Source organism: Peromyscus leucopus, chromosome 7 (assembly GCF_004664715.2).
Source record: "Peromyscus leucopus breed LL Stock chromosome 7, UCI_PerLeu_2.1, whole genome shotgun sequence".
Taxonomy (NCBI): Eukaryota; Metazoa; Chordata; class Mammalia; order Rodentia; family Cricetidae; genus Peromyscus; species Peromyscus leucopus.
In genome coordinates, this window is record NC_051069.1 from 111,746,685 (window position 1) to 111,765,648 (window position 18,964).

At 46.0% G+C, this 18,964-nt stretch overlaps 1 protein-coding gene across 1 annotated transcript in view; it reads left to right on the forward strand.

Annotated features, from left to right (window-relative positions):
• The window catches only part of Tgm4 (transglutaminase 4), a 38,165-nt gene extending 19,298 nt beyond the window's left edge, over positions 1–18,867 (forward strand). The window contains exons 10-17 of the mRNA XM_028890454.2: positions 992–1,163; positions 1,234–1,372; positions 2,377–2,480; positions 4,575–4,817; positions 11,863–12,138; positions 12,636–12,805; positions 15,319–15,455; positions 18,003–18,867. Coding sequence (XP_028746287.1) covers positions 992–1,163; positions 1,234–1,372; positions 2,377–2,480; positions 4,575–4,817; positions 11,863–12,138; positions 12,636–12,805; positions 15,319–15,455; positions 18,003–18,141 — 1,380 coding nt within the window. The 3' untranslated portion in view covers positions 18,142–18,867. The remainder of the gene's footprint in view (positions 1–991; positions 1,164–1,233; positions 1,373–2,376; positions 2,481–4,574; positions 4,818–11,862; positions 12,139–12,635; positions 12,806–15,318; positions 15,456–18,002) is intronic.
• Positions 18,868–18,964: the final 97 nt, after the last annotated feature.

The following is an 18,964-nucleotide window of genomic DNA, read 5'->3' on the forward strand; positions in this document are numbered from 1 at the left end:
GGTCTCAGGATGTCATGATATTGTCAAAAAGTACCAAGGATCTCAAGTAGCTTATATTTATATGGCTTATGTCTATAAATATATAGAAGTTATATTTTATGATTGTATTAATATACACAATATATTACAGATGTACAAACGTATTTAGAAAGTATATTATTTCTAAGTATTTATTCACGCACACACATACATATATTATATATATTAGAAATTAAAACTGAGTTTAACTGGACTTTATGGCACAGGCTTGTGATCTAGCTACTCAGGAGACTGAGGCAGCAAGTGTAATAGCAGCCTGGGTAACATAGCAAGACTGTTCCTCAAAATAAAAAGTAACCAACCAACCAACCAACCAACCAACCAACAAATAGAGCTGGGTTCAATACCCAACACAGTAAAAAGAAAGAAAGAAAGAAATCCTCAGAAGTCTAAACATACTTATTTTAGCTGGGTATGGTAGTTCATACCTCTCAGCACTCAGGAGATTGAGGCGGGAGGATTGCTTAGAGTTTCATGTAAACCTGGGCTATATACTGAGATTTTGACTCAAAAAAGAAATTTTGGGTGGCTGGATGGGTGGCCCAGTAATTAAGAGCACTTGCTGTTCTTACAGAGAGCACAAGTTTGGTTCCCAGAACCCACACCAAATAGTTCATAACTGCCTGAAACTGCAGTTCCAGGGAGATCTAGTGCCTGGCTTAGCTATCTGCTGCAGTTCGCATCCATGGAGGAACCTTGTTACATCATTTTGGTTAACACAAGTGAAGACGGTCTGTCTCACGTGGGCATATTGGCACGGCCTTTCCAGATTACCGTAGATGCTCTTCTCTGACATTTTACTCTTGTTCAGTGAGTGATGGTTTCTCTGGGGGAGTACAGCAAGGAGAGACCGAGCCTCCCTGTGTAGTCAAGGCTAGCCTTAAACCCGTCCTGAACAAACTCCAGGGTCTGGGGAGAGCACGGATGCTAACCCTGCTCTGTCCTGTGTCAGATGTGCGCTGCGAACAATGGCGTGCTGGTGGGGAACTGGTCCGGAGACTACAGCAACGGCACCGCGCCGTACGTGTGGGCCAGCAGCGTGCCTATCCTGCAGCAGCACTACTTCACCAAGCTGCCTGTGTGCTTTGGCCAGTGCTGGGTTTTCTCTGGAATCCTGACCACAGGTGAGCTGCCGCTGGGGCAGGGGCCACTCCGCCCCACAGACGCTAACCATCCTGTCTGGGGTCATTTCAGCGTTGAGAGCAGTGGGCATCCCAGCTCGCAGCGTGACTAACTTTGAGTCAGCCCACGATACAGAGAAGAATCTCACAGTGGACATCTACCTGGATGAGTCGGGCAAGACAATTGCACACCTCACCAAAGACTCTGTCTGGTAGGCTCCCTCCTGGCTGGTTGGGGTTCCTCTTCTGTTCTCCTGTGGGCTTTGCAGCCTCCTCTGTAGACTGGTTCAAGTTGTGAGCAGTGTCAACTCCAGAGACCCACTTCGCATAACCAACCTCATTGTGTGACCCAGAACTCCTGGGAAGGCTTGTTAAGCATAAAGATCCCTGGGCTGTAGCCCCCATGGAAGAAAAGGCCAAGAACTGCCCTTTACTTCGAGCTTCTAGCCCTGGAGACTGAGACAGGCAGCCGTGTGCCACCCTCTGATATAACTGGCACCCCAGTCAACAAGAGGTACTGTTTCCTCTGCTCTCTGACCCAGTGCACAGCACCTTGCAGGCTAAAAGTGCAGAGATTTTAAGGGAGGGAGAGTGTTAGGAGGGTTGGGTGGGGACATGGCTCCAAAGCTGGATGTGACAAGTCTTTCACTTTGGCACTATATGTTGGAGACTCCAAACTCTGTTAATCCATATGATGTAACTGTCTTAAAAATAGCAAAAATAAGCCTGGCAGTGGTGGTGCATGCCTTTAATCTCAGCACTGGGGAGGCAGAGGCAGGCAGATCTCTGAGCTCAAGGCCAGCCTGGTCTACAGAGTGAGTTTCAGGACAGCCAGGGCTACACAGAGAAACCATGTCTCAAAAAAAAAAAAAAAAAAAAGGCAAGAATATGGAATATTGTCCAGCTACAAAATTATTCATCAATAAAATCATGAGTGGGGAAAAAGGTTTACAGTCATTTGCTCATTTCATTCATTCATTCATTCATTCATTCATTCATTCATTCAGCAGAGGCTGAATGTGTCTTCTGGCATCTGTGAGTCTCGGGAGCCTGTCCTCCACTGCCCATCTGCTCTAAGCTCTGCTCTCTACACAGCACTTCCCACTGTCCTTGCCTTTGTTGATAAAGGTCCTCCACTTCAGAACCTTAGAGGGCTGTGGTGACAGGTTCTCTAACTGCATGGCTGGCCCTGGTGGGGCTGTTTCCACTGCCACAGGAATTTCCACGTGTGGACAGACGCCTGGATGAAAAGACGGGATCTACCCCAGGGCAATGATGGCTGGCAGGTCCTGGATGCTACGCCCCAGGAAATCAGTGAGGGTGAGTTTGTATGGGGCACAGGAGTGGGGATGGAAGTTATGTCTGGGCTGCTCTTCTGACTAGTCTGTGGGTCTTGGATGGTGACACTCACACTGAGCAAGGCCTTATGAAGAGGACACAGTGACAGTCACGTGATATAACAGTAAGTGCAGGTGCTCACTGGATGTACAGCTTGCAACTCACCTTTTCAAAAGTTTTAAAATTACGTTTATTTATTTACTTGTTTGTATGTACACACACATGAATCATGGTGCGTACGTGGAGGCCAGAGGACAGCTTGTGAGTCAGTTCTCTTCCTTCTACCGCATGGGTGTAGGAACTGAATTAAGGCTGCCAGGCTCAGCAAGTGCCATAGGCCACGTGGCTGTTTCACTCGCCCACAGCTAATCTTTCAAAGCAAGTTTTGTCATTATCTGCATCTTGCAAATCCAGGCTCAGGGAGGTGAAGTGGATATGGCTTTCAGCCATAGGTCCCCAGCAGTGGATCCACAAAGCCCAAGTTGGATGGTGTGGGAGTGTCCCACCTTGCTGTTTACCTACTATCTGGTCCTGGGTGGGAAGGAGCTTGGGGAGTTTCTGGGCAGGTAAAATCTGGTCTGAGGTTACCTGGGAAATCTATGGAATTGTTATAGAGTTAATATTCCTTACCAGTGAGACACTTCCCTACACATTTAAAAGATTAGTAAAGGAGAAAGCTCTTTAAGAGGGTGCAACTGTTTCTAGCTAATGCACAACAGGGAACCAGCCTCAGACACAAAAACTTTCCAGCTTATGTAGGCCTTAGGCTTACATATTTCATTTATACTGTCATCCTTAAATCTCTTTCCCATCCCAGCCCCAGGTTACACTCTGAAGAACTGAAACAGACACAAGACCTCAAGTCTGGCTACTTGGGCAAATGGCCGATTTACACAGCAAAGACATTGCCAGAATTATTTCTTATGTACACCAGTGCTGCTCTTTATGAATGGTTGTTACCCAAGTTTATCTTGCCCACCTGGTAAAATTATGCTCTTCTGATAAGAGCACAGGAGACTTAGTGGCAGACCGAGACTTAACGATGTTTATGACCCTGCACTGCCCCTGGAGCTGTCCATATTAGAGATCTGTCCCTTTATATGGGGATGGGCCTCCTGGCCAGTTTTAAGTAGGGGTTGTCTCCTTTTGTTATCAGAAATGAGACTAATCTGAGATAATCTTGGTGAGCAAACATTAGCAGAAACTTTCTCAGTAACCCTAAACTTCAATTTTGGTACAGAATTTTTGTCCCTACCATTTCTAATAAGTCTGGTTGGCACACTACCTATCTTCCAGTCATAGTACATGCAGCACTAAATTTTTTAGCTTTAGCTAAATTTTACTTTGTGTAACTTAATATTTCTTAAGCAAGTTTACTAGTAAATCCTTCATAGCATCAACTTCTTTCAAGTTTCTCCTCCATCAGAATCAAGTTATCTTCATTAATCTATATTATTTATTTAAGATTTTTCAAACAATGACAAAAGAGGCCATCATTTTGAGAAAGGGCAAGGAAGGGAATATAGGAGGGTTTGTGGGATGCCCTCTGCTATGTTAGAAACAGAAGTGTTAGTTAGTAGCCTAGTGGTGAAATTATTAAGGCCACTCCACGTAGTTAAAAGGGAGGTTTATTTTGTGGGGTAACTTACAAGTGAAGGGATAGTTTACAGGGTCTGGGAAAGGCGTGGCACAGTCCGGCGGTGTTCTCTGGAGAACAGTGCTAAGTACCATTATATACTGCTTTGTTTGATTTTTGATGTTTGATGGCCTTATGAGGTCAGTACTACCTTCATACCCAATATCCAGGAGATGAAAGTATAGGTCATACAGGGAATAGGCAGCGTGCTGTGATGAGTGGAAACGGGCATGGTTCCTTACCTCTGGGCCTGAGATTTCCTGGATATTTAAATTCTAAGCTGGGATGTGTCTTTGATGGTAGATAGCAGTTCAGGCTGCTGGGGAAGCACCTGCCTCCTCTTGTTTGTGTGGGATTTCTCATGGTTACTGTGATGAACTAAAGGACAGGAAGCAGGGTGAGCAGAGACCCAGCAGCCATCCTCTCTTACTTCCCCTCAGGAAGCTTCCGCACTGGACCTTCTCCACTGAGTGCCATCCGCCAGGGAGCAGTCCAAACCCAGTATGACACCAAGTTTGTCTTCACGGAGGTCAATGGTGACAAGTTCATCTGGCTGGTGAAGCAGAACAAGGGGAAGGTCCTCCTCGCCGTGGAAACTGCGAGTATTGGCAAGCACATCAGCACCAAGATGGTGGGCGAGAACAGACGTGAAGACGTTACCTTGCAGTACAAGTACCCAGAAGGTAGCTGTGCAGGGTTTCTACCACTACAGGCTGGTCCCTGGCACAATAACCCAGCCTCATGCTCTTTGGCAAGAATGTGACAGCATCCCAAGCAATGTGAGATGAGGCTGGACATGACTCATAGCATGTCCACTCAAGGGCAAGATGAGGTAGCCAGGTATGGGGAGGTTAGGATAAAGGAACTGCTTTAAGTTTGAAGCCAGCCTTGATTACACTGTGATGCCCTATTTAAAACAAAAGTTGATTGCAGATTGCCTGGGCATGCAACCTACACCAGGCTCCAAATGTATGGCATCCTCTGTTCCCGTGACCTTGCCGCGTCCTGCAGTGCTACAGATGCTTTAGGAAGCAGGCACAGAGTTGAGAGAGGTCCAGAGATGTTCTCATTGACTTAGATTCACCTAGTGTAAAGTGGCTGAGTCAGGACTGTGGTGGTAATCTAATTGTACTGAAATATTATTTTGATTGTATGTTAATAAATAAAGTTGTCTGGGGGTCAGAGCTATTAGAGCCATAGCAAGAGTGTGGCGTGTGGCACACGCCTTTAATCCACAAGATTCGTGTGTTCAGGTCAGAGCTATTAGAGATAGCAAGAGTGTGGCGTGTGCACACGCTTTATATAAGATCTTGTGTGTTCAGCGATACAGTCAGCATTGGAGACATATACCTTTAAGACCTAGGGGCTGTACATTCAGACGGTGACGAGGCAGTCATGTGTTTGGGTTTACAACCAATGAGAAGGCAGAACAACATACTTTAAAAAAACTAACCGACAGGAAGTAGGTCTCTTTTCGCGAAGCTGGGACAGCAGAAGGAAGGGTGAGATTTAGCTCTGAGCTCTGACCTCTCGACTTTCTCTTTTACATTGTTTCTGTGTTTCTTATTTAATAAGACGGTTGGTTACATCTACACAGGACTTTTTTTTTTTTTTTTTTTTTTTGGCGGGGGGACAGTCTCACTATGTCACTATGTAGTTCTGGCTATTCTGGAACTTACTATGTGAAGTAGGATGGCCTTGAACTCACAGAGAACTGCCTGCCTCTGGCTCCTGAGTGCTGGGATCAAAGGTGTTGGCCACAATACCTGGCCTAGGGTTATGTTTTTTAAAGTACTGGAGCTGGAAACTAGGGTTTTATGCACATCAGGCAAGCACTCTGTCAGAACCACACCCCAGGCTCAGGTCAGGCTTTGACATGGGAGGTTCTCTGTCTCCTGTGTCTGGGTCTGCCCCACTGTGCAGTAGATCTGCCTAGATTTCACCAAGCCAGGCTGCCTGGAGAATTACCGCCTGTGGGCCATGGGACATCTGATGCTGTCGTGCACTGTCTGTTCCTCGGCCACTAACAGTGGGTAGGTGGTCTTGAGGAAGAGGCTCCAGACGTGGTGGTTTGTTCCCTAGAGCACAACAGACTGTCCATGAGGGAGGCAATCAGAAGAGATGGCTTCAGGGGTTGCCCTGGTGTTGCCTTCATCCCAAGACAGCAGTTATTCCTGTATCTGGCCTTGCTCTGCTCACACAGGTCCTCTCTGCCTGTCCATGATGGTTGTGGTGGTGGGGTGCTTGTGGGCAGCAAGACACTCATCCACATCTGTGACAACCCTGTTTCTAGGGCTTCCCCTTTTCTCCAGCCCAATTCTTTGCTGGCTGGAGATGTGGCTCAGATGTAGTGTGCTTGTTTAATTTAATAGAAGTCCTGTGTTCAGTCCCCAGCACTATAAAAACAAGGCATGATAACACATGTGGTGGTCCCAGCAATGAAGAGGTAAAGGCAGTAGTATCAGAAGTTTAAGGTCATCATTCACAACATAGTGAATTTGAAGCCGGCCCAGGATGCAGGAGGCCAGATCTGAGAGAGGAGAGAGAGAGAGAGAGAGAGAGAGAGAGAGAGAGAGAGAGAGAGAGAGAGAGAGAGAGAGAGAGAGAAGGGTGGTGAGTGTGAGGAAGGCAGGAGCTGCTTACTGCAGTGTAAGAGGAGGGAGCAGTCTGAACCTGTGAGCTGTGAGCAAGCAAGTATGGGTTAGGACTCAGGACAGTGTCTGCTCTCTCTAAACAGCTTGTCAGGCTGGCGGTTGTGGAATATTATTTTAAGGTGTGTTACTGCTTTTGTTAACAATGCAAAGACATGTTACATTTGTTTGATTAGATTGATGTGTGGTCAAGAGGCTGTGTCAGCAACTAGTTGACAGAAAGTGGTAGAGCGGAACCACGTGTAGTGGGGGTTCTTAAGTGGGGGCAGAGCAGCAGGACGGGTTGCTTTTTGGGTGCCGCAAGCAAGAGAGAAGGTTAGCTCTTTGCTATTCGCCTCTCTGAGAGCAGAATTTCACTTCAACCTTTGAATCCTGTGTTCTATAGAAGGGTAAAGATTAGATAAGGTTGTTTTTTTAAATTGTTGTTTATTTATTATGTATACAGCGTTCTGTATGTGCCCCTGCAAGCCAGAAGAGGGCACCAGATCTCATGACAGATGGTTGTGAGCCGCCATGTGGTTGCCAGGATTGAACTCAGGACCTCTGGAAGGGCAGCCAGTGCTCTCAACCTCTGCGCCACCTCTCCAGCCCTAAGTAAAGTTTTCCTTGGTTGCAGGGCAGGAGCAGTAATAAAGAAAAACGACAGGGCAGGTCCTTCACCCCCTGAGCCATCCCACTGTCCTGGAGGAGATTTAAGAAAGAAAGAAAGCCGGGTGGCGGTGGTGCACGCCTTTAATCCAAGCACTCAGGAGGCAGAGCCAGGGGGATCTCTGATCTACGGAGCGAGCAGGACAGGCACCAAAACTACACGGAGAAACCCTGTCTCAAAAAAAAACAAAAAAAAAAAAAAAAAAAGAAGAAGAAGAAGAAGAAGAAAAGAAAAAAATTAGACTTAGGCCTGCCTCAGGGAGAGAGAGGGCTCCGTGTACTGTTGCTTTTTCCTTCTGCCTTGAAGACTAACCTAACCTCAAATCTTCTGATGGTTTCTTGTGCAGTCTCTAAGCTGTTATTGACTTTTAAACTATTGCAAGTTCTTTGTTGATAGTCTCTGTGAGCTACTGCTTTCTCTGTCCTTTCAGTCCTTGAATATACTTACAATGGTTTTGCACTTATTTAATTTTGTGTATGTGTGTGTGTGCATATGTGTGAGTGAGCACACCACAGTGTGCATGCGGAGGTCAGGGGACAACTTGTGGGAGTCAGCTCTTTCCTTCCACCATGTGGGTCCTGCAGATTGAACTCAGGTCACCAAACTTGGAGTAAGGGCCTTTCCTGGCTGAGCCATCTCACCAGCCCCAGGTTTTTCCTCTAATAAGTTCCAAATCATGCTTCTGCAGGGGTTGGTTTCCCTTGTGGGAGGCCCATACCTTTTGAAAGCTGTAAGCTTGGAGGATACACTGGCAGTCTGGAGACCAGACCCTGCTTGCTGCCCCTACTGTATGCATATGCATTGACTCCCTGAAGCACCTCTCTGCAGTCTGTACTCATCATGAGTAGCCTCCGAACTCTTCTCCCATTTGCCCCATGGTCAGCTGGGGACTGGTGTGTAGCTGCTTTAACTGTCTGGGTAAGTGAGTAAACTTGCCTTGGCCCAGGGGCTGCATCCAGTTGGGGGACACTCGGCGCCCTGCTTTCTCCTCAGTTGTACAGAACCTCATGATGAGAGCTCACAGCTTGCTGTCTTTGTTCTTCCCTGCCTTTCTCTTCAGGTTTTAAAAATTGTTTTTCAAATACACCAGGAAAGCTGCTGTTTGTTGTAAACTGAGTCTGGTCAAGTAAAGGTGAGCTCTGTGAATGGACATTTCCAGGGACAATAAAGCTCTGTGGGGAGGTGGTGGGTATGCTCCAAACCCACCAGACAAGGAGGCTTCTGATTTGACTGTGACTAGTACTGTCAACTCGCAAGATGACTGAGGGTCTAGGAGGAGGGAGAGACAATGGGACTACCTCATGCCTTCTGAGTTCCTCCTGTCTCTCTTTCTGTATTTTGAGATAAGGTCGCATTTTGTAGATGGTCTGAAACTCACTCTGTAGTCCAGGTTGGCCTTGAAGTCATGGCAATCCTCCCTGTCTCAGGTTTCCAAGTGCTGGGATTACAGGTATGAGTCACCATGCCTGGCTCAGTGTGTTATTGTGATTAAATGACCCTTAGGTTGATGTCGAGAGTCCTGGGCAGGTTGAAGGTGGAGTCACTCTTTGCTAGTGTTCTCACAGCTTTTAAGAAGGAGCAAGGGTGTTCTGGTCTTCCCGCTGTCATACCCACTTATGACAAGTTCCCAGCCTTGGGAAATTCTCAGTGTGAATCCTTAGCTCCTGGGGGCCTCCATAGTCCTAGTCAATGGTGTCTTGGTTTGGTTTCTATTGCTGTGATAAAGACCATGATGAAAAGCAACTTGGAAAGGAAAGGGTTTATTTGGCTTATGTATCCCAGGTCAAGTCCACTGAAGGAAGCCAAAGCAGGAACTCAAGGCAGGAACTGAGTCAGAAGCCATGGAGGAACACTGCTGACTGGCTTGTTCCTCATGTCTTGCTCAACCTGCTTTCTTATACAACCCAGACCCACCTGCCTAGGGGTGGCAGATCCACAATGGAATAGGCTCTCCCACATCGTTCATCTGCCTTACAGATTTGTCTATGGACCGATCAAATTGAGGCATTTTCTCAAGTGAAGTTCTCTCTTCCCAGATGAGCCTGCTTTGTGTCAAGTTTACAAAAATATCTAACCTGTACAACTGACTCCTTGTCAACTTGACACACAAATACAACACTATTAAACAATACCCTTTCCTGTCTTGCTTATCCCCCAAGATCTTATATTAATATCAATATCACAATATAAAAACATTCCAACTTTTAAAAGTCCCACAATCTTTAAAAATTCAGTCTCTTTAAGATATCCAAAGTCTCTTAACTGTGGCTTCTATAAAATAAAAAAAATAGGATATATATTTCCTTTTTTTTTAAAAGATTTATTTATTTATGTATACAACATATATGACTGCAGGCCAGAAGAGGGCACCAGATCTCATTACAGATGGTTGGGAGCCACCATGTGGCTGCTGGGAATTGAACTCAGGACCTCTGGAAGAACAGTCAGTGCTCTTAACCTCTGAGCCATCCCTCCAGCCCCCAGGTTATGTATTTCTTATTCCAAGAAGGATGACCCAGGGCATAGTCACAATCAAATCAAATCAAACCCCAAATTATTATTATTATTATTATTTTTTTCGAGACAGGGTTTCTCTGTGTAGCTTTGTGCCTTTCCTGGAACTCACTTGGTAGTCCAGGCTGGCCTTGAACTCACAGAGATCCACCTGGCTCTGCCTCCCGAGTGCTGGGATTAAAGGCGTGCGCCACCACCACCCGGCCAAACCCCAAATTAAATGTTCAGTACAAAACATTCAGTGCTTTGCATCTGAGACCTACACAGTCCTCTGGATTCCCAAGGGCCTACCCAGTTCTGCTTCTCTGGTTCTGACATCTGCAGCACACATAGCTCATCTCCTAAGCTCAAGTTGGCTCCATGCTACGCGTGCCACTGTACTTGGTGGCCATCCCATGGTCTTTGCATTTCCAATATGCTGGCATCTCCATGGCTGTACCTTCCCCAGTGACCTCTTCTGGCTTCTTACAGTGCCACGCTTCAGTTGATATCCATGACATCTTTATGCCTTCAAAACTAGTACCACCTGGGAAACTCTTACATTACCAAGGTCAGCTGCTAGCATGAGATGCAGCCTTGGCCCTCTCAAAACCAGTCTCTGTGTGCCGACAGTGAGGAAATACCTCCCAGAAGATCCCACCCCAATGATGCTGTTTTTTTTTTTTTTTTTTTGAGACAGGGTTCCTCTGTGTAGATTTGGAGCCTTTCCTGGAACTCACTCTGTAGCCCAGGCTGGCCTCGAACTCACCGAGATTCGCCTGCCTCTGCCTCCTAAATTCTGAGATTAAAGGCGTGCACCACCACTATCTGGCCTGATGCTGGTCTCTTAATCACATCTGATTTCTCACCTCCGGCTGACCAGTAACCAATTGTCTCATAAAAGTTTCACTTTAGTAGCACTTGCTTCTTGATAATCAGCTGACTTGTATGTGTGTGTGTGTGTGTGTGTGTGTGTGCGCGCACGCACGAGAGAGAGAGAGAGAGAGAGAGAGAGAGAGAGAGAGAGAGAGAGAGAGAGAGAGAGAGAGAGATCGTCACTGTGTAGCTCTGGCTAGGCTAGAACTTCCTATGTAGACTAGGCTGGCCTCAAATATATCTGCCTTCCTTTTCCTCTCAAGTGCACAGCTGATTCTTCAACTCCAATTGACCAGGTACCACAGAGTCTTAATTCAAATATATTATACAGATGTCTCTGACAAATCCTTTAAGGGACTCTTCAAGATCCTCTTGAGACTTTTTAAGCCAGGATTCCAATGCCTGCATTGCTCTCAACATTTTTATTTTCCAGGTTTCCACAGAATAGCCCACTAAGCTTTGAACACTCAACAGCTTTCCCAGACCAAAGTTCCAAAGTCCTCCCAAAGTCCTTCCATAATCCTCCCCCAAACAACATGGTCATGTCTGTCACAGTAATACCACACTCCTGGTACCAATTTCTGTTTTAGTTTGATTTCTATTGCTGTGATAAAGATCATAGTGAAAAGCAACTTAGAAAGGAAAGGGTTTATTTGGTTTACACATTCTGTGTACTAGTCCACCGAGGGAAGCCAGGGCAGGAACTCAGTGCTCACACTGAAGCAGAAGCCATGGAGGAACACTGCTTGCTGGCTTGCTCCTCGTGTCTTACTCAACTTTTCTTATACAACCCAGGCCTGTTTTGCCAGGGGTGTTAGACCTACAGTGGAAGAGGCTTTTCTAAATCAGCCATTAATTAAGAAAATGCCTCACAGATTTGTGTTTGGGCCAAGCAAATGGAAGTTCCCTCTTCCCAGATGACTCCGGCTTGTGTCAAGGTGATTTAAAAAAAAAATCTAACCAGGACAAGGGAAAGCTCTCTCAGACCCCAAGGGTGTGCTCAGACATTTGATTGGCCCTTAGAGAGGTGTCCTCAGAAAATATTCTATGTCTCTGCAGGCTCCCCGGAGGAGAGGAAGGCCATGGACAGGGCCTCTGGTAAACGTCTTGATGAGAACAAGCCCACCTTGCCACATAACAGCTTTCTTCAGATACATGTCCGCCAGAACTCTGTGGAGCTAGGGTATCCTATCACTTTGACCCTAGTTTTGAAAAGGAAAACGCACACCCCACAGAATGTCAGCATTTCATGTTCCCTCGACCTCCAGACATACACAGGCAACAAGAAGACAAACCTGGGAGTCATCCAGAAGTCGGTGCAGATCCAAGGTCAAGGTACCAGAACCAAGGGCAAAGGGCCCCAGAGACCAGGACCCCCACCATCTGATGTCTCTTCTCTGTGAACTACTCCCACACTCTATCCTTTTGTTTGAATAGACACAGCATTTATTGAGCACTTACATCTTGGTGGTGATAAGGAACCCAGGCACAGTAGAAAAAATGGGCCAAATATATCAGTGGGCCAGGAGTCTTGGGTGTAGCACACAATCACAAATTAAGGGCACTAATGGTGTCAAGAAAAGTCTCTAGACAGCAGAGATTTTTGTTTGGAATTACTATTCTCATCAGTGGGCTGTGGGTACCCTCGGCATGAGCAGACTACCCTGACACTGGGAACCCAGAATGGGCCTGGAGATCTCAGTTAATCACTAACTCCATTTGGACCCTGGGTGCAGGCTCTCCAGAGAGGTCAAGCAGCTCTATCCCCAGAGCTGATCGAGTCCTACGCTGGCCAAGAACACACTTCTCCTTTCTTCCCCACTCCCTCACAGAATCAGAGGTGGCTCTCAGCATGGACGCCAACTCCTACATCTACAAACTGGGCATGGTTGATGATGAGGTGGTCATCAAGGGGTTCATCATTGCAGAGATCACGGAAACCGGTGACAAAGCGGCCACAGACACGACTCTATGTTTCCTGTACCCTGCTTTCTCTGTTGAGGTGAGCTGCCTGCAAGCCAGAAAGGGCTCCTATTTTGAATTTGACCTTGGAGAGGGGCAGAGCTCAGGGACTTTGTGGTCCCCCGGTTGACTGATCATTGGGCGATTGCATTCCTAAGGAAAATGTCACATCATTTTTCCATACAGGTGTTTCTGAGAAGTGATGTGTCAAGCAATTTCTCTTTTTTTGACTTTTGGCTAACTGGATTTTAAAAATAGGAATACCTGTGCACAGTACAAAATTATTATTATTATTATTATTATTATTATTAAAGATTTATTTATTATGTATACAGTGTTTTATCTGCATGCACCCCTGCCCGCCAGAAGAGGGCGCCAGATCTCATTATAGATGGCTGTGAGCCACCATGTGGTTGCCAGGAACTGAACTCAGGACCTGTGGAAGAACAGCCAGTGCTCTTAACCTCTGAGCCATTTCTCCAGCTCCACAGTAAAAAATTATAAAGATGTAGTTGGCACAATGAAAATTTCTTCCCATCCTCCTCAGATGCTCAGCTCCTTTTACCAGAAGCGATTCATGCCATCAGCTTCTTGTCTATCTAAATGTTTTGGAAACAAACCATTGAAACACAAGGCTTGCCATGTGCCCACCCCTAGTGCTGGTGCCAGGCCAACTTGGGCTCTCTGTTCAGTTTTCTCCCAGGCAAGTGGGAATCAATGACAGCTTGCATAAGAGGCTCTCTTTATGTTTCTGATGACCTGTCAAGGACCATCATCCCAGAGTCCTCCCCTGGGGAGCCCTGGCCTATCCTAGGGTTCATTGTAGATATTTGCATCTCAGCAGGTATATTTCCTATAGGGATTTCTCAGGCTAAGGACATGGCCCCCTTTGGAGACAGTATTTTGATATTCTGTGGCAGTGTGGTTGAGCAGGACATGAGTCACTGACTCATCCTTAGCCATGGCCTGGTCCCCACTCAGTGAAGCAGAACTTGCATGCTTCATAGGACCCACTCTACTTGGAAGCCGCTTCAGTGCACTCACTGTGGCTTAATCATCAAGAATCTCTAGTGCCAGGTGGTGGTTGCACACGCCTTTAATCCCAGCACTCGGAGGCAGAGCTAGGCGGATCACTGTTTGAGGCCAGCCTGGTCTATAAAGCTAGTTCCAGGACAGCTGGGGTTACACAGAGAAACCCTGTCTCGATGCTCCCCCACCACCAACAAATGAGGGGTTGGGGATGGATCAAGAGGTTAAGAGCTTTTGTTCTTACAGAGGAACCAGGTTCAGTTTCCAGCACATACACAATGGCTTACGGCCACCTGTAACTCCAGTTTGAGGGGAGCTGACGCCTTCTTCTGACTTCTGTGGGCACTAGGCATGCGTGTGGTGCACACACATACATGTAACCAAAACACTCATACAAATAAAATATTAAAGAATAAATTAAATTTCTCTTGGGAGTCTCACTCCCACTTTTCTCCCAGTGGCTTCACAGATGTCTGTGGACATCAGAGAATACTTGTCTCTGAGGCCAGACATGTATGGTTGGTGCTTCAGATGTCCTGGAAGTAGGCACTCTAGCTTTCTCAGGCCACACTTTCCTTTACCAAATTGACTGTACTTCAGGAACTAAAATTTCTAGTTAATACATCTATACTTTGATTGGATGGAGCTACCACATGGAAAGAGTAGGGAGCAGGACAGCTTCAGGAACCCTGAACTTCTGAAGAATTACAGCACAAACCTGAAATATGCAGGCACAGATGTGAGCCCTGGGGTGCCCTAGGCAGGGGAGGTGGGGCTTTGAGGAAGAAGGCATAGCCAGGACAGGTATGGCAGGGGCAGATACGAGTTTCAAATGTTCTGGCTTTGGACAGATGAAGGTGGAACATACTCTGAAGGATGAACACAGCCTGTTTTTCCGATGTGTTTCTCTGGGCTGTCCTTTGAGGCAACTTGGTATTTTGGGTCATTGGTGAGGTGGGATCAATGCCCATCCTATAGCTTGGGAGTTCTAACAACTGTTCAGGCCTTGGGCTTTGGCAAAGGGGCATCCTGACTAGCTGGATGAGATCAGGATTAGTTCACCCTAGGACCTCTGGCTACCATGAGAGTACATATCTTGAAAGTATATACCTTAAGTTCCTTAAAAATATGTCTGACAAAACTAAAGGGGTAAACATGTGCAAATATATGGAATCTCAGAGAGGCACAGGTGGGTCAGACTCTCCACAAGTCTCCCAAGAGAGCACAGACCTACTGACACTCTAGGGTAGAGACAGGACCAAGAGCCATCTTTTTTTTTTTTTTTTTGGTTTTTCGAGACAGGGTTTCTCTGTGTAGCTTTGTGCCTTTCCTGGGACTCACTTGGTAGCCCAGGCTGGCCTCGAACTCACCGAGATCCGCCTGCCTCTGCCTGCCAAGTGCTGGGATTAAAGGCGTGCGCCACCACCGCCCGGCAAGAACCATCTTTCTTGATAGAACCTATCATCCAAGCCCTCATCTCCAGCTGGTCACACCTGTCTTTTCTCCACTCCCCTCTCTTAACAGATGCCTAGCACAGGCAAGATCAACATGCCACTTTCATTCAACTGCTCCTTCAAGAACACCCTGCCCATCCCTTTGACTAACATCAGGTTCTCAGTGGAAAGCCTGGCCCTCTCTAAGATGCAAGCCTGGAAGCAAGGGTGAGTCTGCCCGAGTTGTTCTAATGATACAGATTCTGTACATGGGTCTCACACATGTGCCATACTTCTGAGACGTAAATTTCTAGTATGGGTTTTAGTAAAAATATAGACACATGTTGCTGGTGCCAAACTGCAGAAGAGACTGCACTAGTACTCTACCAGTGATAAACCTTTCTGTCTCTTGTCAATCTGTTCTACAGAAATACCAAAGCATCCCCCTGTCTTAATTTGTATTTCTATTTACAGCTCAAATTTTCTTGTTGACTCTGCTGTAATTTATTAGTTGTTTCCTTTGCCTATTTCCCCCCCTAGGGAGTCATTACTTTATTAACCCGAGTGCAGCCTTTACTCAGTAAGGAATGTTGTGGTCTAATGTTCTTGTAGGAGTTTGATTGTTTATTCATTTTGAGACAGTCTCATCCTGTAGCTCTAGCTAGCTTAAAACTCACTATATTGCCCAGGCTGTCCTTGAACTCAGAGATGTATCTGCCTCTGCTTTTTCAGTGCTGGGATTGAAGGTGTGAGCTGCCATGCCTGGCATTGCAGTGTGTTTGTTTTTTGAAGGTATTGTCCTGGAAATTGAGCCCAGGGCCTTGTATATGAAAGGCAAATGCCCTCCCGTGGAACTATTCACTAGCCTAGACTGTTTAAAATCCTAAGATGCCTTCACCATTGAAACTCACATTAAATTTTTAATCTTCTCTAAGGAAAGCCCCCTGGTTACATGCCCCAAGGGGTTTTCTCCCAGATTCTGGGGGAAGGTGCTTACAAAGATATCAAATGAATCAACGCACACTGTGCTCTTTCAGTCCATTCACTTCACTGTTCTCAGTTCCCTGATCTCTTTGCTGTTCTCTCTTTGATCTTTCTCTAAGTCTACAGCCTTGTTTCAGCTCTCATCCTTCTCTCTTGCCTGACTTTTCACATTTCTAACAGGAGACTCCTTGCAATCCTGAGAAAAGTTTCAAAACCCTCTAGGTCATAGCACATTCCTAGGATAGGTGATAAGGTGCAGAACCATTACCATAGTAACACAAGGTTCCAAGGTCTCAGAACAATTTCTGCAATTTATGGCTCTACTTATATAATTATTGCTGTGAGTTTTAATTTTGGGGTGAAATAATGCAGAGCCCCAACTTTGTCAAATAATCTATCATTTCCCTGGTATTCTGAAACTTTGTCTATATGTATTCCCTAAATATACCTCAGTCTCTGGACTAATAGGCTGTTTCATTTGTCTTTGTAGGTGATCTTGTGCCATTTAAATGGCTGTACTGGGAAGTATACCATGCTATGTGGAAGGCAGATAGATTTCCTCCCACAGTTTCCCTCCCACAGTTTCTCAAAAAGAGAACTTTTAGAATCATTTTGATTGGGGATTTAAACTGGAACAATGTTGTGCCAAACAAACAGCCATGCTGGGTCTCACCTTGCAGGGACTTGGCGTAAGTTCCCATGTACCCACGAGTCTCCTTTGTAAGGACACATTCCTAGTTGCTGCCTTTGTGCAGGGGATGTTTTCATTGTTTTCTGACTGATGAACGAGATGGATGCTATTGATTTTGGTGTGCTGACATACCCAGTACAGGATTTTATTAACTCAAATGCTAAATCTCCCAGGTAAATCCCAGCAGACTCTTGTTCTGGAACTAGGGTTTCTTAAACCTTCACAGATATACAGATTCCCCGGGAACACTGTTAAAGTACAGATTCTGTTCAGCAGTTCTGGGGTGGGGCCTCAGAGTCTAACACACTCCCAGGTAATGCCATTGTTGAGTACCTACAGTTAGCACCTTCTTGTAGATTCACCATGAACCATGTTCCTGAGAACCTCCAGTACAGCTTAGGAATGGCATAGCTGGAAAGCAGCCATTGCAGCCAGCCATCTTGTCTTACAGCTGAGAAGTGGCTGCACTCCAGGTGGAGGCCCCCTTTACTGAGTTCTGGAGTACAGGAACCAGAAGCCTGGTTCCTCATGCGATGCATTTTCCTTCGGTGGCATCTTTGCTGTCTGTTGTTGGTTGTTTTTGCCCTTTTGGGGGCCCACCACCCAGCTCCAAATAAATTACAGATGGAGACTTATTCTTAATTATAAATGTCCAGCCTTAGCTGGGCTTGTTTCTTGCCATCTTTTCTTAAATTATCCCTGTCTACCTTTTGCCTCTGGGCTTTACCTTTTCTTACTTTTGTAGTCTTCCACTCTTACTCCATGGCTGGCCCCTCCTCTCCTTGTTCTCTTGCTCTCCTTGTTCTCCTCTCCTTGTTCTCTTGCTCTTTCTTCTTTTCCTCCCAGATTTCTCCTTCTATTTATTCTCTCTGCCTGCCAACTCCACCTATCCTTTCTCCTGCCTTGCTATTGGTCTTTCAGCTCTTTATTAAATCATTGGGTTTTTAGACAGGCAAAGAAACAGCTTCACAGAGTTGAACAAATGTAACATAAAAGAACGAAATGCATCTTTGTGTCATTAAACAAATGTTCTACAGCATAAACAAATGTAATGCACCTTATAATAATAATAATTGTCTGTGTGCATTTGAATTTTCTAGGACACTGTCGCCTGGAATGTCCCTCAATTTCCAAATGAAATTCACCCCAGTGAGAACTGGAGCCAAGAAATTTATTGTCAAGTTTACTTCTAGAGAAGTGAAGGAGGTTGATGCCGAGAAGATCATTCTCATCACCTAGCCCAGCTGATACCATGGAGGTGGAGGCAGGAGCCCTGATTGGCTCTGAGCCTTGGCTAAGCATGTTAGCATTTCCTAAATTGTACTTAGCTTTCAGGTCAGGGATGATTATATTTAATTAACTCATGTGAGGGCAGATTCAAGAGCCAGCCCAGGAAGATAAGAGCTCAAAGGCCAATGTAATCATAGGCAGTAGCCCCATTGGGCCAGGGCAGCTCCCTACAGCTTGAAGCACACATCATAGGCAGACATCTTAAACACAAAACATATTTAGGAGTCAAGGACTCAGAAGACAGTGCAACTGTCATCTGGATTCAGAACCATATACAAAACCCAGAGCTGCTATTCAGTGGGACTGAAAGTGTTAGAGGCATCTTCCATCTGGACTATGGATTCTATCAAGTACAGGGGTACCTAGAGGATGACTAGACAGTCCTGTAGCAAAGTATCCTGGAGCTGGGCCTGGGCCTGGCACTATGTGCTCATCTTAAGGCTCTGCCCTCTCAGAAGCAGGCCTCACGCTGGCGTGAGGCCCTCTTGTCTCTAGGTGAGCCACGGGATGGAGACCCCACAGCCTGCATCCGTTCAAGTAGGAGTCTATGGCCAATGATAAGTTCTGGGGAAGCAACTTATCCTGCTCTGCTCATTGGAGTCTGTGCTTTCCTCTGCCCTCAAGGGATCTGCTCAGATGATCACTATGCTTTGAATTAAACTCTGGTTACTATAAGATGGCTATGTGGTTCTGAGTTAATTTTTCTTTTTATGCCAGCATGCTGCTTAATGTAACCTGAGGAGTGTCATTGCCTCTGAACTTCATGGATCCA